The 26,105-nt window shown below is 38.4% G+C and overlaps 1 protein-coding gene and 1 long non-coding RNA gene across 2 annotated transcripts; both read left to right on the top strand.

Annotated features, from left to right (window-relative positions):
- The first annotated feature begins 11,914 nt into the window (after window positions 1-11,914).
- On the top strand, window positions 11,915-17,794 carry LOC141410761 (uncharacterized). Its single transcript, XR_012435546.1, has 6 exons — window positions 11,915-11,970; window positions 13,391-13,454; window positions 14,604-14,624; window positions 14,711-14,740; window positions 16,301-16,406; window positions 17,535-17,794. It is a non-coding gene; the product is annotated as an uncharacterized lncRNA (long non-coding RNA).
- A 6,869-nt stretch (window positions 17,795-24,663) lies between these two features.
- LOC109702101 (endogenous retrovirus group FC1 Env polyprotein-like) lies at window positions 24,664-25,902 on the top strand. The gene has a single exon (XM_020187532.2). It carries the CDS (start codon window positions 24,664-24,666, stop codon window positions 25,900-25,902), a length of 1,239 nt encoding a protein of 412 aa, XP_020043121.2.
- Window positions 25,903-26,105: the final 203 nt, after the last annotated feature.

The raw sequence follows: 26,105 nt of genomic DNA, 5'->3' as shown, positions 1-26,105 counted from the left end.
ATCTAAGTTGGCTCTCTTATCAATTTGCCACTCTCCTGCCATCACCTGTTGCAGCTTTCCCCTCTTTCTGCTCCCCAGTACTTACAGTCTATATCCAAGGCAGACTTTTGCCAGATGACCTCACTGACAAAAGACTCCAGTGCCTGCAGTTCCTTGGAGGACTTCACTGCCAAGGTCCCTGTGTTCACTCAGCGCAGGAAAGATTCTTGTTCAAAGGCAGTTACCCAGAGCACATCAGCTTTTTCTTGTGGAGTTCCAGCAATTTTCCTCAGGAAGAAGCATGCCTGAAACCTTACACCACGTGTAACACAATGTCCTTGTGGTGTAGATTACTGCTTTCCTTCCCTTAGTAGAAGAGCTGGGCTTCTGTTCTGTGAAAAAGAAGCAGAGACTCTGGGACTTGCTGGGGAGCACTGGGCCTCTGTACATAGTGAAGAATCAGTCCTCCTGGTACCTACACAATAGTAGAGCGTGGAGCATGGATTGTGCCTTCTGGTGCCTGGGAGCAATGGGGGCCCTGAGCCTACTTGTTGAGGGGAGCGGGCTTACCAGGGCTGAGAAGCATTGTAGGGAATCTGCAAAGCTGGCCTTGGGTGTGCTTTATAACACTCATAGAAGAGCAGGGTCCTGAACCTGCTTGTGCAGGGGAGCAGTTTCCCCGGCATTTCAGGGCGTGGGGTAGTAGGTCATGGAGCAGGGGGGGAATGTGGAGTTGCTGATCCTCTGTGTGTGCAGAAAGTGGAATTTACCCACAGAGCCTTTAAGGGCGGCGGTGGGAGGAGGGATGAGGGGGAGTGCTGACCTGCCAGGCATTTTTTCACGTAGTTAGCTGCTTCTCTCTTTGTGGGTTTTAAGACAGCTCTGCTTCTCCCTAGTTATGGGACCTTGTGGATGTCCTTTGGTGTCACCAGTGTCTTCCTTCTTCAGAGTTGTTAAATGCTGGGATTTAGGGGATGTCAATAATCTGTCATCTTGCCCCAGTCTCTATGAGCTTTTCTTGATTACTATTAGATTCTATTTACTAATATTTTGTTGGGACTATTTCCATCTATGCTCATTGTAAATATTGGTCCTTGTTTTTACTTTTATTGTGGGACAGACTACAGGTGCTTAACTGCTTCTTGGGTGGCCAGTGCTGCCTAGTTGATACTTGGTCACCAAAGTGATCTCAGTCGTGGAAGGAAGGCTAATAAACTCCTTCCCACAACCATAAGTGGGTGGGTGGAGGTACTGTTCTGCTTCCCTGGGGCCTCTCTAACTCTAAGTGACTTCACTCGGAGCAGGCTGACTGGCTATGATTCAGGGAAAAGCATCTTGTTTGTGTCCTAGGGAAATATGAAAATTGGCTTCAAGTAAAATTGGTCATTTCCCCATTATTTTGGGGATCCTTAAAGACCAAGTTGCAAAGTGTGATCTATCCCTGTATTTCTTTTATTCAAGGGGGAAATATCTGGGTAGAAGGGTGGATGGGTCTCTTGATTAAATGGAGGGAAGGTAGGAGGTGAGTGGGGTGTTGTCTCTGTTCAGCAAAGCCAAGTCAGCAAAGCTTCTGGGGTTAGCTATCTGACTGCTTCCTAGGTCTTTGGGAATGCAAAGGGCTCAAAACATCACCCTTTTGTAGAAGGCTAATCTTGGATTGTCTGGCTCTTTCTGTTGGACAGTAAAGCACTTACAACCTTTTAGTTCCCTAATTTCAATTTAGGGCCCATGAGAACTACAGGTGGCTTCTCTAACAGTAAATGCTTTAGGTGTCTCTAACTAGAATGGGAACTGCCAGAGGCCATCTTCTGTCTCTTTCCCTGAGTGAATCTCCTTGGTTCAAGTTTGATCTTGAGAGACAAGGGGGCAGAAGCTGTGTGTGTACTTTTCTTTATAAGCCCATCCTACAGCTTAAACCAGTGCATTTTATTTCCAAGGCATACGATGATCTGCCTGTAGCATGCCATTGAATTAGTTGTTAATTTCTCCTTTTTCAGGCTTTTGTTGTGGAGTGCATGTACCAGACACATCTAGTCAGTCATCTTATAAATGTCACTCAATTATTTGAAGTGTCATACCAATGTGATATCCCCCAAATATTCCTTCTAAAACAGAAAGTAGAGAATTAAAATGACCTCAGAAAAAGTTACAGAAGGAGGTATGAAAGATATATGATTAGCAAAATATTAAAGAACTCAGTAATTTTAAGAGACAGATAGCTTATTAAATATCAAGGGTAACATGGAGTGACTACCTCTAAATTGAAAGTAAATTTCTTCTAGTAATATTCAAATATTGGCAAAGTAGCAGTTTGGAGATAATATTGTAAAGGAAATATAAAGCTCATTTATAGTGATCGGTTGTTATCAGTTGTTACAAATGAATTAATCAACTACAAACTTATAAGTAACAGTGAATATGTAAATGTTTATCATTTTACCTTCTTTTGGATATTTTTCTTATAAAAAAAGTGACAGCCTAACTAAAACTTTGTTAATAGAATCATGTAATTCACACACTCTTCTATTTTAGTCAACTAAAGTCTTCCCCCTCACTGTCCCCGCTGAAGTAATGGGACTTGATCTTAGGGCCTACGCCTTGAGCCACTCCACTGGACCTTTTTTTTGTAATGGGTTTTTCTGAGATAGGGTCTCATGAACTATTTGTCCAGGCTGGTTTTGAACCATGATTCTCCTGATCTCTGCTGCCTTAGTAGCAAGGATTATAGGTGTGAGCCACCAGTACCCAGCCAACTGAAGTTTATTAATGACAATTACTACAAAACACTTGCATTAATGATGTCTCAATTCTAATTTTTACTTTATTTTGTGTATATAAAGAGAGAAAATAGCTGATACCTGCCATCTGAAGAAGTATTATACTTATTTTATCCAGAGAATCCATTTCCATAAGAAAGTGAAAATCCTTACCCTGTTCCTTACTAACTACGGGACATGATAGAGTTGAGCTGTGTTTAGAGACTTTTATTTCCTTTCCTGAAGTATCAATGCCGACAAGTAATAGAACAAGATATCAAACCAAGAAAACAGCCCTGTTTAAGAGCTGAATCTTAGTATAGTTCTTCCAAAGTGTGTTTTTCAAATAGTTCTTAAAAAAGAATCTCTTATAGAGAGTATATCAACCATATTCACCTTCTTAACTTCACCCTCCATACAAGAATGAATATAGAATTTTTAAACTTGTTGAAATCACTATAAGAAGGGGACTAAGGTAGAAAGAAGAAAAATAGAGGGGATGAAACTATTCGGGTTATAATACATATATACATGGAAATGTCACAAGGAAACTCCCTGTGTGGCTATCTTAAAGAAAGAATTTTTTTTTCTTTTACAAAGTAAGAGAACAGGAAGGAGGAAGAGGACCTGTCTGGGGGGATTGGTACCAATGGAAGAGGGGGAAGATGTGGGAAAAGGGTGTAAAAAGGTGAACATAGTGCAAATACTGTGTACACATGTATATAAATGGAAAAATGAGTGCTGTTGAAACCATTTCAGGAATGAGGGAAGGGGAGAACAAAGGAGAATGATGGAGAGGTGAATTCAAGTATGACATATTTGATGTAAGAACTTTTGTAAATGCCACAATGTACCCCAGCACAACAAAAGAAAGGAAGGAAGGAAGGAAGGGAGGGAGGGAGGGAGGGAGAGAAGGAGGGAGGGAGGGACAGACACAGTTTGCTCTACCCTGGTCAAGAAGCTAGGTTTTGGAAAAGGAAATATGTGTGTTGGTATCCTGGCCCTGACAAATACTAGATCCTGATCTTGAAGTGTTCAAAATCCTTTCTAAACCTCAAGTCTATCATTGATAAACTGGGTATTATAATAATACTTAACCACTTTATAGAGTTGTGAGACTATTAGAAGACATACCACAAAAACTCTTGATCAGAATAGTGAGTAAACATGAGTACATCTGCCTTGCCACCAGATCTGTCCTTGATGATATTTAAAACTTTTCCTCCTAAAATACACTATTTGGAAGAGCTGCAGAAGCACCTCTGGGGATTTATGAGAAACTGGGTGTATGAGGCCACCTGCAGACCTGTGGAGTCAGAACCTGTATTTTAATAATATCACCATATGATTCATAATACAGTAATTTTCAAAATGTGTACTTTAAGGAATTCCAATGAGTAATTTAGATTCAAACCAGTAAGATAATTCTAACCTTAATATATGCAGATATTATCAGTTTACTTTACCTATTTAGGCACAACATTCAATATTCCAAGTTCTGTGAAACATTAAGAATGTCTCACAATTCAGAGGTGAAGGGGGAAAGAATTCCAGTTATTTAAAAGTATTTGTTAGTTTTATTGCAATTGATTACCCTGTTATCATTAAAGAAGTGAAGAGTCTGAACATAGTCCTGCATTCATTAGGTAACAGCTGAAGATATTTAATAAAGAAAGGGAATATTACAATAATATTCATAAGAGATAAATGTGAATGAAATGTTTAACTATATTAAGTGAAGAATGAAACATATTAATGATAAATGTACATGAAATTTAAATTGTACTAACTGGTGATAATTTAAATTTATTCAGATGTTTATTTGAGATTTATTTGTCTACTCTTTGTGAGATAACTTTTCTGAATATTGGATTACTTTCATTAAAATTATTTATAAATAGCTACTCTTCATCAGTCCACAACACTCTTGTATTTATTTATGGGCTTATAAACTTTAGGAATGATCTGCTACTTTTTCCTATACAACTTTGAGTGGAAAATCCAGTGGCTAACTTTCTATTCTCATGTTTTATCTGCATTACCCTGACATCATCCTTTGACAGAATTATCCAACAGATAATATCCAATAAAGGTAGACTCTGAATTAGTTTATTGTCTATGCTTCAATTACATATCTTTCTAATAAATTTTGGATTGATAGTTATAATTTCAAAGGGCTGGGCAGGGATCAGTGAGTGAGGGAATTGGATAGAATGCTATGAGATGTGTGCTCTCTCCTGAATTGTCTTGCCAGCCTTTATTTAGAAACTTTGTTATGAAAAGGAGTGCTAAAATTCAACAAATCCAAAATAGACTCTTCATTGTACCCCTCCCTTAGTCTTAGCTAATTTTACCCTTGTCTTCCTCAGAATAAATAACTATGGATATACTGAGTTTTTTCATTCCATTGAGAAGCATGAGTCCCTAAATCCTCAAAGGAAGTAAATTGAATTCCCAAACAAGTACCCAGCTTCTGTGTAAAATATATAATACTGAATTCCTGGAAGCATTTCACATTAAAGGTGAGAAATATTCTGTCATAAAGGAAATCAAGTATATGGTTGCTCTAAAACATATACACATTTATGATAGCAAAAGATGGTATGGACATTCTACCAATTAAGTATTGCTAATAAATTGCACAATAAGAAATATCATTCTTTTATGGACTTACTGAACTCATGTTTCAGCTTTTGAATGTCTAAATTTTGCATGCTCTTTGAGTAGGCATTCTTACACCTTTATTTTTAAGAGTTATAATTATGGCCCTTTTGGTGACATGTTTATGGCCCAGTCAATTAGACTGTATGAATCCCAGTTTTTGTTTGAGCATGGACTTCCTAAAGTAGTTGCAGTAAGATTTAATGTGAAAACAAAGGATGAACATCGGATTTATCCAATTGAATTGAGTAATACTTAAAAATGGCAACAAAGATATTTATCACCAGTTAGCTAAGTGCTTTCCTACAAGCTATTTTAGTAAATCTGTACACAATTTTGTTGATGCCAATATTACCACATTCAAAGAAACAAAAACTGAACAGAATTAAGTTGCTAGATCAAACAGTTCATTTGGAAAAACTTCTATATTCAGAACAATTATGTTCCAAATCAATGCTGAGTATAACACTACCTACATCAGGTACACTGCCTATGCTACTGTCCTATGGCTATTGTCATGAATTAATAGATACAACATAAACTCATTATTTATAATTATGAAGGTCCAATGTTCAAAATGATCCAAAAAGGATGAAATTATGGTTTCACATGCTGCATTCCTATCTGGAAGTCATAGACAAGAATCAATTTTCCCTTTTTACTAGCTTCAAAGGCATTCCTGCATTCTTCAGCTTGTAGTGTCCTTTTTTTATCTTCAAACCAGCAATGGCTAATTGTATCTTATTTCTGTCTTTTCATTGTGATCTTTCTGCCTCCCCAATACATCATTATGAACTATTGTGAATACATTAAGTTTTCCTATACAATCTCAGTCCAATATTTTCACACATAATTCCATCTGAAAGCTTAATTTCTTCTGTCTTATAATTTAACATATTGACAGATTCCAAGGATAGGAAGTAAACAATATTGGGAGATGGGAAATAATTAGTCTCATAGTAATACTACTGGAATGTGATATTACTGATAGCTTGCACCAAAAGAGAATGACTTTCAGAATGTGAATTGCTAATTCCAGTGGAGATAAAATGACTACAAATGTAACAAGGTAAGAGATTCATGCCACAGAAAACTCATTTATGAGTTGAGTCCAACTTCCATTCTAATATTTTATGATTCTTTAAATAAATTTGAATGGGACAAAAATTCAGTCAAAACTAAATATAAACTGAAGTCATAATAATTGTTCAGTATTAATGGTTCATATGTAATTTTCTATTTTGTGACTTTTTAACTTTCTGGAGCATAGGTTATACATGTAATTGCACTCATGAGAGGATAATCATACAGAAGGAGGAATCAAACATTTCCAAAAGAAATGGTCAAGTTGCATCCCAGTTCCTGAAATGCCTCTGGCTTGATTTAGCAGAGCATATATCTTATACTACTGAGATCCTCATATTTCCTCTTATTTTCCTTCCAGGAAAGAAGATAACCCCAATGATATTTCCAAGCAGTAGGCAGATACTGAAAACACAAACTTTCTAATGTCCTCCTTCAGTGGTTTCCACAATGATTTTCATTCAACGTGCTTGTATTGAGTAACTCTAGGTCTTAGAAACCATTGTACAGGCTGAAGACATTTAGCATGGAATCCAGCAGGCAAAAGCCATCCTTTGTGGAGTTTGCAGTACATATGGGCAAAGTAGATGGGTCGGAAACAAATTATACCTACTACCTAGGCCAAGGATAAGTGTCTTAATAAGGCAGGGCAAAGGCATGCAGAGTCTTCAATAAGATGGTGGATAATAGCCATATGGGATAGTGACATTTTAGAAAGTAAATGAATTTAGAATATGGATGGAGAAAGAAAATTTCAAGCAGAAGAAAGAAGAAGTACAAATTCCTTGTTGTAGAAATACTTTTGTTGTGCTTGGACCAACTTCCAGGAGATAAGTAAATAGTAAGGCAATAAGAGGATAAAATTAAATTAGGTCACAGAAAACAGGGTGCAGAAAATTTTAAATCTACTCAGTTTAAGTTTAGGTTTTGAATTAAGATGGACATTGGTAGAGAAAACAAGATTCTAGTTATATTTTCAGAAATGAACAAGGGTTAAAGCAAAGATACCATTACTATGTGATTACAGAAACATCAAGACCCTTCATTTTTTCATACCTTTTATGCTATCTGTTTGTTTGTCATTTTATGTCATTATCTTATAATTCATGACTTCATATTCATTGATCAATGCGTACTTGCAAATAACTAAAGTAAATCCAGCACACCTCTGGATTTTAGTAAACCTATTCCTAAACTCAATAATGGAAATCCTAAATTTTCCCTAACAAGGAAATCTAAAGCTCCTGTGAAAATCTCTTCATTTTCTTTTTTTTTTTCCATTTCTTTGTTTTTTATTGTTGTACTGGGGGTACAATGTAACATTTACAAAAGTTCTTACAATATATGTAAGTTGAATTCACCCTGTGGGTCATTCTCCTATATCCCACCTCCCGCCATGCCTGGAATCATTTCAACAGGTCTTATTTTTCCATTTACATATGAGTACATAATAATATTCCCAACAGAGTCATGCTCCTAAATCATTTCTTTACATTTCCCCCCACACACACTGTTACCAAGCCACCAGACAGGACCCATACTGCCTTTCTGTTCTCCATTTTTGTTTTATATATATATATATATATATATATATATATATATATATATATATATATACTTATTTGCTTAAAATAACAATACAGGATGTTTCATTGTGGCATTTCCATGCATACATGTATTACAACCCAAATTGGTTCATCCCCTCTATTTTTCTCCTTTTTACCTTAGTCCCCTTCTATGGTGATTTCAACAGGTTTAAAAATTCTATATCCATTCTTGTATATGAATACATCAAGCATATTCACCTTCTTAACTTCCTTATTTCACCCTCCCTCTCTTGGTAGTGACCAATATTTGGTGTGACCTGGTTTCATAATATTGCTTGTATTTGTACTGAGTCTATATTCCACATATGAGAGAAAATATGTGGCCTTTGGCTTTATGACAGTGGCTAACTAAAGATGATGTTCTCCAGTTCCATCCATTTATATGCAAAAGACAAGATGTCATTCTTCTTTATGGGTGAAAAAAATTCCATTGTATATAAATACCATATTCTTTGAATCCATTCATTTGTAGTGGGACATCTTAGATGTTTCTATACTTTTTCTAGTGTGAATGATGCTGTGATGAATATGGGTGTGCAGGTGCCTTTACTTTAACCTGACTCACATTCCTTTGAGTATATTCCTAGGAGTGGAATTGCTAGATTTGGCAGCTCTAATTTTAGTTTTTGTTTATTTAGAGTGCAGCATTGCTTATGAAATCTTTCTTGTTGTTGGTGGTTCTGCACCTCTCACCCTTTCCCTCCAAAAACCTGTGCTCAGGTACCATTAATTTCATAGACCATTCAATTCTCCTCATGCAGTACACAATCCTGAAAACAAATGAGTTCTTTCAGTATAATTACCTTAAGCTTCCCACTCTCTGTCTTCTTAAAGGACTTTATGTCTTACATAATTTCTAATTCTCTCCCTTTAGTCTTAAGAGTTGAGATGACCCTCATATTGATCAAAAATGTTTCTTACTGCTCTTTGTATTTCACTTCCTCCAATATTCTCATGGAAATTTTTTCATTAACATATTCTTTCTGGTGCTAAGGATATAGGTAAGTGGTGGAAATCTTATTCGTGGGAATTACACTTTCTGTCATGAAATTTCATCTCCTTGGCTCCCATAATTTGCACATTATTTGGAACTACTTTTCACATCTGTTATTCCTTTGCTCCTCAGAGTTTTTCATGGGCTTCTCCATTACTCTTACATATTTTTATTGGAGTTAATTATGTGCTGCCTTAACCCTACTTGCTTCTAACTTTACATGTCTTTCCTGTGCACTATCTTCTATTTTCAGTTTTGAAAATAATTAACGTGTTGATGAATTTCAAATCTGCAACTGTAGGTTGAAACTTCTGTGCCTTTTTAAACTCCTGCACTTCACTATGGTCTTTTTCATTATACAGTAAGCTCCTGAAGAGCAGGAGTGCACCTGATCACTTTGTATCTCCTGTGTACAGAGGTTCTATGTTATCTAGTAGATGGTCATGTATTGTTCCATATTGTCGACTGCTTTATTTCTCTTTTCACTAATTTAAACAGTAATATAACATTACTTCTTTTTTAATTTTTAAAAAGGAAATCTGATGAATAGTTGTCACAAACTACACCATGTTTTCATCATAAACTAAACACAGAAGAAGGAAAAAAAGAAGGTGCAGGAGGGAGAGGAGAAAGAGGAAGATGAAAGTCCTGAACAAACATCACTATTAATACATATTTTGGGGATACAACTTTTATGTGCTAATGTAATGACATACAATTGTCATACACTTGTCATATATTTGTGTTCCTTTATTGATGTTTCCCTGGTCAATCAATACTATGGCTTTTCCAAAGCCATGGTGTTGGTTACAGACAATAAGATATCTATTTTACTTAAATATCAGACATGTTCTGGTCCATCAATCTTCTAAAATAAGCAACTACTCTTCCTGAGAATGACAATATAACTAAGACAGGAGCTTACTTCTGTGTGATTGTCCACTACTCCTGTTTCCTACTGCCATCTCTGCACTTACTTAATTGTTCTGACAGAAAATGAATGAAATAATACCTACATTTTGGTGTTCACACCTAAATATAGCTAGTTTAAGTTTAATTATAGTTTTCAAATGGCTACAAACTACTATTTGTTACCTGGTAGCATGCTGTTGTATTTGTGCCTTTGGAGAATTATCTTACTTGTTCATTGTACCATGATAATCACAAATCTAGTTACAACAGTGGCTAACAATTTTGGTTAAATGAATTAGTGAAGAATTAAATGAAGGAAGAAAGTAAAGGAGGGAAAGTAAGAAGGAAGGAAAGAAATCATTTGACAAATTCAAAATAAATACATCATGCTTCATTTTTTAAAATTAGAACGATTTCACTAGTTACTAAACCCTAAATATCCTTTTATCTACTGAAAATATTGTAGAAATTGGATTGGTTCTACATGTGAGAGGTGGCTATGTGTATAGGATGCTTAGATCACATAACAACAACAAAAACTAGAACAATTTTCAATAATTTTTTTCTGAATTAATTTATTTAAAAAATGTTTATATTTTATTATATATTGCATAGAGAATAGCTTCAATTTTCAAATTCATGTAATTAAAATTTGTTTAAAAAGCTAACTTAGTACTAAAAATCTAATTTTTACTATATATACTATTCATAAAATCACATCTAAAAACACAAAACCCATTAATTTTGTGGTTTCCCCAACTTTAGAGTTCACAAAATTCACCTAGAAATATGGCTAAAATGCAAGTTCCTCAGGATACTTCTTCAAGTTTGGGAAGAGTAATTAAGTGATATACATTACAAAGTATCCCAGCTGTGCTGATTCAGAGGGTCCATGTGCCACTCTCTGTGTAAACATGCACTAGGCTATACAAATTACTGAAATGTTGCCAGTGATTTTCTGATATTCCATACTGAGAACAAATAATTACCCAAACAGCAGAAAACTAGTTGATTTTTAAAGCTATCTACATTAACACTTAAAATATAAAATGTCAATGGTATAAGGTAAAAGTGTAGGTTAAATAGTAGCCTACAAGAAACACATCTGAAATAAATAATGACTCCAATTTTGTCATATCCACTATCATTACTTACTACAGAACAGGCAACATTTTGGTAAGATTGTAACTAACACTATTAAAATAGTCCTGCCATTTTGCTAGTGCATTTGTCAAACTAGAAATAAGGGTGTCTCAGAAACATATTTTTACTATTTCAATCATTTCTATGGTTATTGTAACGAGCATGCATTTCTTTTTTACTTTAATTTGTATTCATATATATATATGATTTAGTCATACCAGGGTTTGAACTCAGGGCCTCGTGCTTGCTAGGCAACCATTCCTCCAGCTTCTTATGCTTTAGTTGTTTTTCAGATAGGGTCTCAAATTTTTGCCCACTGCCACATGTGGATTGCTATCCTCCTATCTATGCCTCATATAGCTGGGATCCCAGATAAATACCACTGTGTCCAGTTTATTGGCTGAACTGGGGTCTTGTTTACTTTTTGCCCAGGTTGGCCTCAAACTGAGATCCTCCAAGTCTCCATTTTCTGAATGGGCATAACCCACCACAATTGGACCATTTTCCTTTTTTTAACTCACACATGCCTAGATCAAAAGATCAAAAGAAGGATTGACATTTGTCGGGTCCATTTACTTCCTGGTTTACTTGGTTTTCACAAACTTCTATTGTAAAATCACCTTTTAAAATTGAGTCTTAGTTTTTCCAGAGACAGATTTGGGGCATTGTTGTCAGTGACCTTAATATGATCTCAGAACTGGCATTATTTAGACAAACAAAGATGGTGCTTCAGTATGTATAAAAACTCCAGGCCTCTAGGGAAGAGCATCATCTCTGCAGGCTTCAGCTCAGCTGTTCTGACTCTTCAGTTTCACCTTGAGTAAAGGTAACGAAGGTAATGTGTGCATGTGCAATCTACTGTGATGCCTCTGTCAAAACTTTTGCTTGCTAAGATTGATTGAAAATACCTTATGATAATGAATATTATCTATTGATAATTCTCTTAAAGAAATATTTTTAGAACATGATAACCCCATGTCAAGACCCAAGGTTAAGTTCAGGGTCTCAAGTCCTCTGAGCTGATTTTAACAATTTCATACATATAAGTGGTGAGGAATATGGAGGGATATGTTCCCCCTGTCTTAGTTGTTGGAAATTCCCAAAGCCTTGATTACATATGTGGTATTCAATTTCTCAGTAATGGCTTTTACATTTGATTTAAGTGTTACTCCAAACTTGGTAGGAAGATAATGTAAATTCTCTTTTTGCAATTTGAGTTTGGAAAAACCTTTCAGAAATTAATTCCCCAAAATTCAGAAATTTTTATTCCCCAAAATAAACATTTTTATCTCCTTTCATCAACCATTTCAACATTGATAATTCATCTGTTCATCTTCAAAGTTAATACTGCATCACAATTATACTTGTCTGCATTACCTAATGGAAACTTTTTCCATTTCATTTGTAACATGTTATAATAGAAAATTTTTTGTTCTTTGGGAAATATTTCTCAAACCTTTCAATTATTCATGTATGTGTCTACATTCATCCACTTATATCTTTATCTATCCATCCATCCATTTGTTTATCAATATCTGCCTGTCTGTTTTATAATCACTATAATAGAAGAACCACACACTTTTCAGCTTCTCTTTATATCTTGTTTTCAATGAACAAGTGAGCAAAGTCAAATTTCTCAATGTAGCTACAAACACTTTTCCTGTGACTTCTTTCCATTTCACTTTTCTCTATGCAATATCATTAATGCTGTAATTCTCAAAAAAGAAACTTGGCTCATTTTCACATATCCAATGCTTGTTATTTTTAAAATTATTTTTCTACTGTGCTTTATAACAATCCTAACTGCATTGTGTAAGTCCCTATGATCTCCACCAATCTAAGTGGTTATCTTACCCAATTGTTTCCTTCTCACTTGCTGACTTAATTGCACTTTAACAAGGTATGTTCTCTCTCTTTGCCTTTTTGAAATATTGGAAATGTTCCTCTGTTCATCCTGAATAAACTACCTCCAAGTTTAGTGTCTTCTTTACTTAAATGCTCCCATTCACTTCATCTAATTTAGATGTTCATTTGTGTGTTTATATCACTGTAGTGTTCTCATGTCTCAGCACTCCTCTTTACTCATCAATGTCACCAAGCAATCCCTGAATTCTGTGATGACAGTAATGTGGTACAATTGTCTTTGATCTGCAGTATGTATCTTAATGTTTTGGAAAAAAGGATGATCAATAAATGCTTTTCATGTCAATGCAGCGATGAAGAGTGTTACTGATTTTTCACCTGTATTTTCACAGGACTCAGCCAAATATGAAGTTCTTTGCCTTTGCCTTTATCTTGGCTCTTTTGGTTTCTATGACTGTAAGTACATAAGGAAACTCTTAAGAACATGTTTTCAGCAGTTATCCAAAGATTCTTATTTCCTGTGTTCTCTACCATGTTGCATTTATTTGAATTTGACTTAATAGCTTTTAGTGTTTTAATGCTTCTGGAATTAACCTACATAGTTTATTAGAACTTAGAATTAATTTTTTGTTTTTACTCCCAGAAGCTCAGGTATAGATAGTTTTTTTAAGTTTTACATATAAACAAAAAGAATGAAAGTGTCTACAAGTTGTAAAACTAATAGCTGATCCAAATCCTTTAATATAAAATAGAAACATATAGGCCATATAAAGTTAGAACTCTGTCCATTGAAATGAAATTCAACATGGAGTATGTCAAAAGTAGAAATGAATTATGTCTTTTACAGCCTATTTGTTCAAGTTAGCAAACTCTTATTTCAGCATTGTTAATATAAAGTTTCTGTTTTTAAACTTCTCAGAATAGCTATAGATGTACTTCCCAGCATGTGTTTTCATTTCCTATGGGTGTCACTGAGAGTACCTCACATCTATGGAATTCTTTTGCATTATTCTTTATTGTTCTCAGGTTACTCTTACTACTTCTCTTTTTGTTTATACCTAGTAATTATGAAACCTGCCAAAAAACATAATGATACTTCAAATAAGTCATGCATTGAACAGATCACTGAGACATTAAATTGCTTATCAAACCACCATTATCACATTTTGTTATAAATTGACAGAAAAGAAAAAAAACCTAACAGGCATATAAAAATGTGTAATGGTAGACTTTATCAGCCAAGCAAATCTTTGAAGGTAAGTAGCTTTTGAGCTACTTATCACAAAATCATATAAAAATAAATTCAGTTTTACTTTCAATATTCATTCTCCCAACTAAGTTGATGAAATTCTCTTCCATTTTATACGTTTAAGAAATATGGACAGAAGTGAATAAATATTTGAAGAAAGTACATTATTAATGGAAAAGCCTACTTTTCACTTCTGTTAAAATGTCAGTAAATACAATAAAAAGTTTAGTGTATCATCTATTCAAGATTTTGCCTGCATTCTCCCTGACCTAATTATGGCAGTTAGTAAAATTTTACACTCATTTTTAGTTATATAATTTGAGTGTTCACTAATTTCTTATTTTCTTTTTTCCCAGTTTGCTGATTCATCTGAAGAGGTAAGGTACTTTCATTCACCAGAAAATGCCACAGTCTCTGACCTGACTTGAATTTTAATTACCCCTTTTTTTTTTAATTTTCATAGAAACATTCCAAACATGGAGGCAGACACCATGTAAGTATTACCTGAATATCTTGTAAAGTATAGATGTGTTTGCTTTCTGTCTCAGCATCTATTCTGTAGAAACAAAGACTACTTCTCTCTGAAGTGCATATATATCATAAGTCAGTAGTGTACAAGTTGATTTCGCTAATTTATGATTCACTGAAAATGACACAGTGCCTTGTATAATAATTTAGGTGAAAACTTAATACCACTATAATGAAGACAGTTGTTCCCAGAATGATACCCTCTTTGTGTGATAAGTAACTACCTCTACCTAAGGAAAAGTTGAATTTTTAATTCTATTCAGTACATGATATGACTAATGAGGAATAAAGGCTGTTAAATATGGAGATGACATGGTAAGTTTCTACTTTCTGATATTTTGAGGTTTATCAAGTCATTAGGTTGAATTGATCATTCACAAAAAGTTAGGAAATCTCACTTATTTGTCATTTTCTTCATAACATGAATTCTCAATATCTCATATTCTCTTACTATAGTTTTTTGTTTAATTGACACAGAGAATCATATATATTAATGGAGTACAGTTGGATTGCTGGAATAAATTATTATGTTCTATAGCACATTAAGATAACTATGATGACAACAAATGATTTAAGGACTTCAAAATAGATACTAATGCAAATTTTGAATATTCACTACACAATGAAATGCTAAATCTTTGGCTAGCTAGATATGGCAATTACTCTGACATGATCATTACACATTGTACATGTGTATCAAAAAGTTATGTTCCTTTTCTTCTCCTTCATCAATCTAATTCAAGTAATGTATTTACTTTTATTTGCACTCTGTTACTAGAGAGTTATTCTGTTCGTTTGGAAGCATCATGTTAATTTGTCTTTTCATGTTTTTTGTTTCCCTAAGCTAGTATTTCTGCATCCAAATGATCAGTTGGTTCTACTAGTCTTATATGTAACATGCATGTTCTAAGGGATGCAAATTTGACTGGGTTCTTTCTCTGGGTCATAGCAAGAGAGGCATAACCTTGTAACTCCCCACAGGCTTCTTGAGCAGTAAGTGCCTTAGGTATTCCTGGCTAGAATTGGGACTATGAAGGACCTTCTGCTTTCTCTTCCCCATTAGAATTAAGTCATACTGGACTGGTGGAGTAGCTTAAGTGGTAGAGTGTCTGCCTAGGTAGTGTGAAGCCCTGAGTTCAAGCCACAGTACTGCCCCCCAAAAAAGAAATTATTTCCTACTAATTCTGAAGAAAGGTAAGTTAGCACCTTGGAGATATGTTTTAAAGGTAACTTAAAACTCCTTTCCAGTGGTTTGCTGTAGTCGGTAGTCCTACACATATCTTTGAACCACAAATTGTCAATAAACAATAAAAATATAAGACTTTTACCCTTTTCCTTTCTGTAGACATTCTGTCTGAAACAAAAGTGAAAGCATAACTAATCTTTGTAAACACTCATGTAATTCACACATAAGATCCTACCCACTTTAGTCAACTGAAGATTTTCAATGACAATTATTGTCGCAACCACTTGTACTAACAGTTTCTTAGCATTCGCTCAGTTTCTCTCTTTTGTGTATATTCAGAGAAGGGATCGCCGATATGAAGAATATCAATTTCAAGGTGAACCAGATCCATATGACCATGGCTATCCTTACCCTCCTGGTTTTCATCTAAAAGATGATTAACTAGGTAAGCCAGGCTTAATGACTTATATTTACTATCCAAAGGGATCAGTGCTGATAATTAAAAGAAGAAAACGGAAACAGCCATCAACCTAAAAATAAAGATATCCAAGTTTTAGAAATGATTACTGTACTGGTGTAACTCTTCTGAATGTATTTATTGAAATGCTTCTAAGAGAAACAATCTTCTCTAGTCTGGTTTATGAGACTGGGTTCAGGGGAAGGAAATACCTGTCTTTGTGTCCTGGCCTGATAACTAGTAGTCTCCAACCTTCAGCAATCCCATCTCTAAATCTCAATTATGTTATTGACAAAATAGGTGTTATAATATTTAACCACTTGATAGAGTTGGTGAGACTATTTGAAGATGTTTCACACAAAATCCTCGATCTGAATTGTGAACAGTTATCGCTACATGCTGCTCTGGCACTGGAACTGTCATGGATATTGTGTAAAATTTTTCCTCCCAACATGCAGTCCTCAGAGGAGCTGCAAAAAAGGGAGCATGAAGTCACATGCAAACCTATGGAGTCAGAACCTGTATTTTAACAATAACCCATTATATTCTGACACAAGTATGAGAAGTCAGGCCTTAAGGAATTCTAATGAACAATTGAGATACAAAACAAATTCAAGAATATTTTCAGAGACGAAAGGGGACTATGCCACAATTCATGAGTGAAAGTGGAGTCACTTCAATTATTTTTAAATGCAATTGGTGATTTTATTCCAATTGATTTCCCCTTTACCATTAATGAAGTGAGGATGTCTTAACATGATCCTCTAGATGTTATGAAATAGCTGAAGTTATTTATTCAAGGAAGAGTAGATTAGAATTCTATTTGGGGGACATAAAAATAAATGTAATATCTAGACTGTATTAAAAGGGATAATGAAATAGTTCAATAAACCTAAAAGAAATTTAAATATCAAAGCTGGATGACATATGAAATTTATTCAGATATTTATGCACAATTATTTAATTGTCTATGCAGTGTGATGTACTCTTTGGAGCACTGTGTTACATTTACCAAATTTATCTATGTTTAAGTACTCTATACCAAACCAGTGTATAAATGTCTTTATAAACCATAATAAAGCTTATAAATAATCTTTATTTTCTTTTATTGTACAGGTTTGACTGAATAATCCAGTAACTACCTGTTTGTTCTCATGGCTAAGATCATACCATTTTTCCGTCATATTTCAAAAAAATAATCAAAAACACAATGTGGAACAAAGAAAGATCATGTCTTCATGTTTTTCTGTTCACTTTGTGATACTTGCCTTTCTAATTCATGCATGACTAGATGTCTTCAATTTCAAACTGTTCAACCCGATTTCACTAATGCTTTACGCTTTTCATTTCACAAAACAATAAATTTCAAGCATATTGTTCTGTGTATGGTATTTATTTCTATTCAGGGTAAATTGACATAGCATTTCCTTTTGTGACTTCTTTTTCCCTCTTTGGGTAGCACTGAAACAATTTTCTATGATGGAACCCAGAAGTTGGATAATTACAGTTTAGTTTGTCATATTTTATATCCTCCAAGTATATTGTCTCCAGCATTAGTAAAGTCATTTGACCTATATCTTCCGCCATTTCATATGCTCCCCATACTATTTGCTACAGAACACGTACCACATAAATCTACAAGTTCCTCCCATTTCCTATCTGAGTCTCTACAGAAGGGAGAAGGTAACCTCTAATATAACTTCACAGAAGAAAGCAGGCACTGAGAACACACACTCTATTATGTCCTCTATTTCTAGTGTCAGCAGTAATTTTCAATCAGCAAATAATTATTGAATGACTAGCTGGAAGACATCACTCAACCCACTGCAGACACAAAAAGGAATAAATCACAAAAGCTCTGTCTGTGGAAAGCTTACATGGTATTTGAGAGAAGTGGACAGGAAGTATAGAAATAATATGTAATATAGCAGGCAGTGATAATTGTACTTAATGAATAAAGCAAGGACAAGGGCACAGAGCCAATTTTACTAGGATGTTCAAGAAAAATATGAATTTACAATGTGAGGGAGATGGAGAGTAAAATTTTCAAGTCAAAGAAAGAACAAATTGCAAGTTCATTGAGGTATAAATATGTTTGCTGCATTTAGGGAAACTTCAAGGAGACCTCTAGGTCTGTATTATTTCCATACCCTTTCATAACACCATTTGATTTCTTTTTTATTGTTTATTCAATTATTCATATATGTATACATTGTTTGGGCCATCACCATTTGATTTCTTTACCCATTTTCTTTTCCTACCCCACACTTTGTTATTTTTTCAATACATATTCAGAGTAATTGCATCATATCTATTGACTGTCAGGATTTAATTAACCCTATAAGTGAAACTTCCAATACTAGAAATCCTTATACATTCTTATACTCTCCTCCTATGAAGGAAACACAAATCTACTGGGGAAAAAATGTCCACTTCTAAATGAATAATACAATATTTTTTACAAATGTTTCTTTACATTTAGTCCTATACCTCTCACACTCTCTCTACATTTAACTTTCCAAACACATGACTAATTTTACAAAACATCTAAATCTGCTCACCCCATTAGTTAATTGCAAAACATTATCTTCTTATTTTGCACCAAAAATTTGACCCCATCTGGTTTACTTTAAGCTTCCCACTTTCACTCTTCTATAAAGGAATCTGTTTCTGGTAAACTTCTCTTTCCATAATCTTTAACAATTCTGATGACTTTCATACTGTCCAAAGACATTTTCTCACCATTGGTTTTCATTTTGTTTTTAATATTAGAGAACAGCTTTTCTTGGAGATTGTATTGTATTCTTCTTTTGTAATAAAACAGCATTATTATACTTCATATTATATTTTTCGGTTATCATTCATTAATAATGCCAGGGATTTTCATTGTAATAATTCCATGCGTGTATACTTTGAACAAATTCACCCCCTTCATTACATTCCAATCCCCATTTTCTCTTCCTCTGCTTTTCAAACAGTGTTTGGCAGGGTTCCTTATGCTGTCTTTATACATATATATACATAAATCTACATGTTGTGTACTTCGATGCTCTTCACCACTCAGTATCCTTTCTTTTCACCTTTCCCTCTCTTAATGATCCCATTTCACGTTCATGTTCCATTATTATTATTAGCCTCATCATTATTTCAGGTCCAGATTCCACAAATGAGTAAGAACATGTGATATTTGGCTTTTGGGACTTGGCTTATTTCACTCAGCATGATTTCCAGTTATACTCATTTTCTTGCAAATAAAATCATTTCATTTTTCTTTATGACTAATATGCCATGATGTGTGTGTATAATATTTTCTTTATCCATTCATTAGTTGTGAGTACCTACTCACTCTTGCTGCCCAGCCTCCCCCTCCTTCCCTCCTAACACCCCTTCGGGAGGTAGCCAGATCTGAGGGCATTGTTAGAGTTCATGTCCCCTTTTCTATGCTCGATCTCTCCCAAATCGAAGCCTGCCTAGGCTCCTACACAACTAACCCCTCTGCCTATGTCAAACAATTTCAATATTTACTCCAGTCTTACAGCCTAACCTACCACGATATCGGTCTCATTCTCTCTAACACCCTCTTGCCTGAGGAACATAGAAGGGTTTGGGAACAGGCTCGCACATACGCAGATGAGTTCCATCAAATCAGTCCTGCTCACCCTACTGGCACTCTGGCGGTGCCTGATCACAATCCCAATTGGGACTACAACACTGAGGCTGGACTTACTCTCCAAGACCAATTTGCCACCTGTCTCCTGGCAGGACTAAAACAGGCATCACAAAAGGCCATTAATTTTGAGAAACTCCAAGAAATCATCCAGGACAAAACAGAGAACCCTTCTACGTTCCTAGATAGATTGACCAGGGCCCTCCAACAATACACCAACATTGACCCAGATTCCACAGATGGTAGACAGCTCCTTATGACTTATTTTTTCTCCCAAAGTTGCCCTGACATTAGGGCAAAACTAAAAAAAACTCGATAGAGGCCCCCTGACTCCTCAGACTGAAGTGCTGGCAACTGCCTTCAAGGTGTTCCACTCCCAGGATGAAAAGGCAAAATGCCAAAAATACCAGATGCTGGCTCAGGCTATGAAAGGCCCACACCCTCAAACTAAACGGGGGAGTCAACGCCCACCAAACAGGAGCTCATTAGGCCCTTGTTTCAAACAAGAGGGACACTGGGCCAATGCCTTGTCCTAAATGCCATGCCCCTGGACATTGGGCGATTGATTGCCCCGCTCCCAGTGGGGGGCCGGGTCAGCTTCTTGCTCCAGTCCCGACCTCATAGGGCTGGCAATTGATGATTGAAGGGGCCTTGGGACTCCCCTCCCAGCAACTACCATCTCGTTTCTGGAGCCCAAGGTAAGCCTTCTGGTTGATGGGTGCCCCATCTGCCTCCTCCTGGACACCAGCGCCACTTTTTTGGTTCTGACAGAGTTTTGGTGGGCCACCAGCCCATCACAAACCCCTATTGTCGGGGTAGGGGGACAGACTATTTTTCCCAGAAAGACCCCCAGGCTTTCCTGCTCCTTTTCCGGTCATCCTTTTGCCCATCAGTTTCTAGTCATGCCCCAATGTCCCACCCCTTTACTGGGAAGAGATATTTTGACCAAATTTCGGGCCTCCATCTCATTTAACTTCTATCCCATTCCCCTTCTCGCCCTTATGGCTATGGCCGGCCCTTCTGATTCCACTAGCCAGACTTTTCCCTCAGGGGTGGACCCCAAGGTATGGGACACTAATACTCCCTCCCTGGCCACTTGTCCTCCCATTAAGATTCTCTTACAGGATCCTCATCACTTTCCATGCCAGCCTCAGTACCTCCTCCCTACTTCCAGCCTGCTGGGACTACAAGCAATCATTAACAATTTACTTCAAAAGGGGTTCCTCAGACCTACCCACTCCCTATACAACTCCCCCATCCTAGCTGTAAAAAAATCAAATGGCGCCTACTGCCTCGTCCAGGATCTTAGACTCATTAATAACGCTGTTAAACCCATACACCCCCTTGTCCCTAACCCTTACACCATTCTCTCCTCTATTCTTGCCTCCTCCACTTACTTCTCAGTCCTTGACCTCAAGAATGATTTTTTTACCATTCCCCTCTCCCCCTACTCACAGGACATTTTCGCATTTTCGCTTTTACCTGGACGGACCCACACACACACCACTCACAACAGCTCACTTGGACAGTCCTCCCTCAGGGTTTTAGGGAAAGCCCTCATCTATTTGGCCAGGTGCTTGCTAACGATCTCAAAAACCTCCATCTCCCTAGGTCCACTCTCCTCCAATACGAAGATGATTTACTCTTATGTAGCCCTTCTCTAGACATCTCTAAAACCGACACCACTTTACTCTTAAACTTTCTGGTGGACAAGGGATATCGGGCCTCTCTCCACAAAGCCCAACTTTCTCAATTAACAGTTACATACCTGGGAGTTCAATTGTCCCCCGACTCTAAGGCAATTACTCTGGACAGAAAACAGCTCATTTGGGAAATGCCGGATCCCAAAATGAAGGAAGAAATTCTTTCCTTTTTGGGACTGGCTGGATACTTCCAGGTCTGGATCCCCAACTATTCCCTCCTGGCAGCCCCCTTATACAATGCCACTAAGGGAGACTCCTCTGAACCTTTACTTACCTCTATTGATACCCCTTTCTGACGCCTTCAGCAGGCACTTCTCCAGGCCCCGGCCCTCCACCTGCCAGACACCCAGAAAACATTCACCCTCTATGTCCATGAAAATAAAGGCCTAGCTTTGGGAGTTCTGGGTCAAGACAAGGGTACCACATTTGCCCCAGTAGCATATTTATCCAAAAAACTAGACCCCACAGTCTGGGAATGAGCCCCCTGTCTACGAGCCTTATCAGTGGCCTATGTTTTAGTTCAGGAATCAAAGAAACTCACTTTCAGGGGGGCAATCACAGTCATTTCCCCCCACCACCTGGCAGAACTTCTCACGTATAAGGGCTTAAGAACCCTTCCCCCTTGCTGGATCTTGTCGCTTCTTGTTTCCTTCCTCCATGACTCCTCCATTACCCTCCATGCTTGCTCCTCCTTAAACCCTGCCACCCTCCTGCCCACCTCTATCACCATGCCTACCCACTACTGAGTAGAGACCCTGGAGGCCCTTCTCCCCTGCCCTTCACACATCCAGGAAGGGCCCCTGCAGGGCTCCACCTACACCTGGTTCACTGATGGCCGCTCATATGTAGAGGGGGGTGTATGGAGAGCAGGTTATGCTACAGTATCCTTAACCCAAACCATAGAGGCACAGCCCCTCCCTCCCAGTACCACCAATCAGCAGGCTGAACTGTTCGCAGTTACAAGGGCTTTTGAGCTGGCGGCCAACCATTCTCCCACTCTATACACTGATTCTAAATATGTCTTCCACATCCTCCTCTGTCACTCAGCTATCTGGAAAAAAAGGGGATTATTAACCATGAGAGGGACCTCTGTCACCAACTCCACTTTCATAACCAACCTACTCCGGGCCTCTCTCCTTCCTTCTAAGATTGGAATCACTCACTGCCGGTCCCACCAAGCAGATTCATCACCCATTACTAGGGGCAATTCTGAGGCAGATCAGGCTGCCTGACAGGTGCCAGGGGAGAACTATTCCACTCTGGCTCTCGCACAACCTCAGGACCAGACTCCTGAACCGGCCCATGAGTCACTCCCTAGACACGTTCTCCTTTCGTATCTACACTCCATCTTCCACACTAGCACTCAAAATCTCAAACTTTTCTTAAACTCATTCTTCCCCCTTACCCCAGAAGACTCCCAATATCTACACCACCTCACCTCCACATGTCCCACTTGTCAGAGGACTAACCCACACACCCCTTTGAGACCCAGCCCATTCCCTACTCATCAGGCCAGGGGACACATCCCAGGGGCAGATTGGCAGGTAGACTTTACAAATATGCCCAGAGTAAAGAGACACAAGTACCTTCTGGTTCTGGTAGACACTTTCTTGGGATGGGTGGAGGCCTTCCCAACCTCCAATAAGAGGGCTACAACTGTGGCATCTACTATTGTAACCCATATCATTCCTCGGTTTGGGATGCCTACCTCCTTCCAATCAGATAATGGCCCAGAGTTCACATCCCAGGTGACCCAAACAATTATCAAGGCCCTTAATATCCCATGGCAGTTCCACATCCCTTACCACCCCTCCTCATCAGGGAAGGTAGAATGCTCCAACCTCACACTAAAGGAGGCTCTCACCAAACTCACCTTAGAACTACACCTAGACTGGGTTCAACTCCTTCCAATAGCCCTCTTCCGCCTACGGGTGCTCCCACGGAAACCCACGCAAATATCCCCTTTTGAGTTAATGTTCAGTCGCCCAGCTCTGCCTCCGGGAATCACCACCTCCCTGGGCCCCTCCCAGGGCACCTCGCCTTTCCTTTTCTCTCCTTCATTCGAACCCAATTATGGCGACACCATGATACCTTATCTCCAGACCCTTCACGCACTCATCTCTCTTTCCCTTTAAACCCAGGGGAACTGGGCCTGTTTTTCTCCCCCTTTCCCCGAGAAGAAACCCCTCACCCTAAAATGGAAGGGGCCCCTTAAAATCATCCTCTGTACTCCTACCTCAGCCCAATTAGAAGAGACTCTAGGGAAACTATCACCTTGGATTCATATTTCCAGGCTAAAGCCAGCCCGGCCCCCCGGAGACATCTGGCAGAGCAATCCCTTCGCCTTCATCCCCCGCCTTCATTTGCACTCCTTCCCCTGGAGACCCCTTGAAACTTCACATCTCTCGGGTCCATGTTTGCTCCCTGGCCCCCAAGGATGTTCCTTGACTCTCTTTTTTTATTCTTGGTCCTCACCCTCCTCTCCATGAGTGGGCAGGCTAACACCGGAGGGTACTTTTGGAAGTTTAAGATATGGGAGACCTACACTGTCTCACAAACCTCTCTCAACAGTCTGGTGGGCACCGGAGACTGCTCTCCTAAGGGGAGCCAGACCCCTCTCTCAGTCCCCTTCAAACCCAGGAGTGATAGTGACTTTGAATGCCATTGCCCTTTCTTCTCCCAGACTAAGGACTACTGCAAGAAGGGGGCACCATATACCCAGGAATATGGGGGATGTCCCTCTTAGTCCTGCAATATCTACCAGGTACTGAATTTAAGGGGCCCAGACAATGAATTCTCCCTTTATAGGGGACAAAATGGGACCATTGTGGCCCACATCCCCAACCCATGGGACAACAGATGGGTTCAGGATGAAATGATAGCCCTCTATGCTGGGTGCACAGCCTCAAAACCCTCAGCTCACATTATGATTTCCAGGGAGCTCACCCTTCCAATCCCTACTCAAAAGGAGGTGACTTTGGAGGTCCTCCAGTCGGAACAAAGCCTACAACAGGCCCTTCAAAAATCCTCCACTCCTACCTGGCTCCAACTGTTCCAGGCTTCACTCCAACTCATGAACCTCACCACATCCATTAGTGTCATTGACTGCTTTCTTTGTGCCTCCCTCCAGCATCCTCTGCTGGCTGCAGTTCCCATTAACACTTCGTCTTCTATCAAGGCTTCCCCTGCCTTATGGAACTCCTCATGCACTCCTCCCTTGTCATTGGTACCTCTATGGGCACCTGACTCTACACAAGTTCCCCTTCCTACACACACCTGCTATACCTCACTCTCGACATCTCGGTCCAACTTTTCTCTCTCCTGTCATATCAACGTCACAGTTACAGCACAACTGGCATCCCCCTCAGGGCTATATTTCTGGTGCCACAACACCCTACACTCCTGCATAACTCAAACTACTCCTGGGCCCTGCATACTGGTAATCATAGTTCCCCAACTTACTCTTTATGGGGAAGCTGAATTCTCCCTCCTATTCGGTGCTCAACCAAAGCGCGCTGCCTTCTTGCCCATTATGGTGGATAAAAGTTTGGCAACCTCCTTTGCTGCTGCAGGCTTTGTGGGGGGAGCTCTTGGCCATAGTGTTATTTCAGCAAGAGACTTTGAGGAGCTCTTACAGATCACTCTTGAGTCCACCTCGGCCTCACTGGCCTCCCTTCAGTGTCAGCTCACCTCTCTAGCTCAGGTGGCCCTCCAAAATCGTAGGGCCCTGGACCTCTTAACAGCAGAAAAAGGGGGTACCTGTTTCTTCCTCCAGGAGGAATGTTGCTATTATGTCAATGAGTCCAGAATTGTGGAACAAAATGTCAACAGGTTAACAGACCTGGCCGAGGACCTCCTAAGGAAACCCAGTAAAAACACCTTAACCAACCTGCTGAGCTCTCCTCTCGTCACCTGGCTCCCGTCTTTCTTGGGTCCTTTGCTTATGCTCATTACTCTCTGCACCCTCCTACCCTGTTTACTCCAGTTTCTCAGATCTCAGGTGAGCAGAATCTCTAACCAAACTTTCAACCAGCTTCTCCTTCAGGGATATCACCCCCTCATAGCTCAGCCAGAGGACACCCATGATGAATCCTACCGGAACACCGGACTATAAACCACTTTAATCCCATACAAGGCGCCTACTGCAGTTCCTTGATTCCCTACGTGAGGACAGCTGGCTAATACCTGCCATACGAGACCCAGAGGAGTGGCTGGAGACCATTTATTATCTATGGCTACAGGGAACCTTAATCGAATTCAGGGAAGAGGAAATTTTCACCTTTGGAGCCTGGGTGTATGCTATTATGAGATTCACTA

This window comes from Castor canadensis, chromosome 9 (genome assembly GCF_047511655.1).
Source record: "Castor canadensis chromosome 9, mCasCan1.hap1v2, whole genome shotgun sequence".
NCBI classification, from domain to species: Eukaryota; Metazoa; Chordata; class Mammalia; order Rodentia; family Castoridae; genus Castor; species Castor canadensis.
Note: the sequence above shows the minus strand (reverse complement) of the source record. Positions and strands in the feature narration are given on the sequence as shown.

Bases quoted from the DNA above. Each gene is read 5' to 3' on its own strand.
- LOC109702101 (XM_020187532.2), top strand. From the start codon at position 24,664: ATGATAGCCCTCTATGCTGGGTGCACAGCCTCAAAACCCTCAGCTCAC.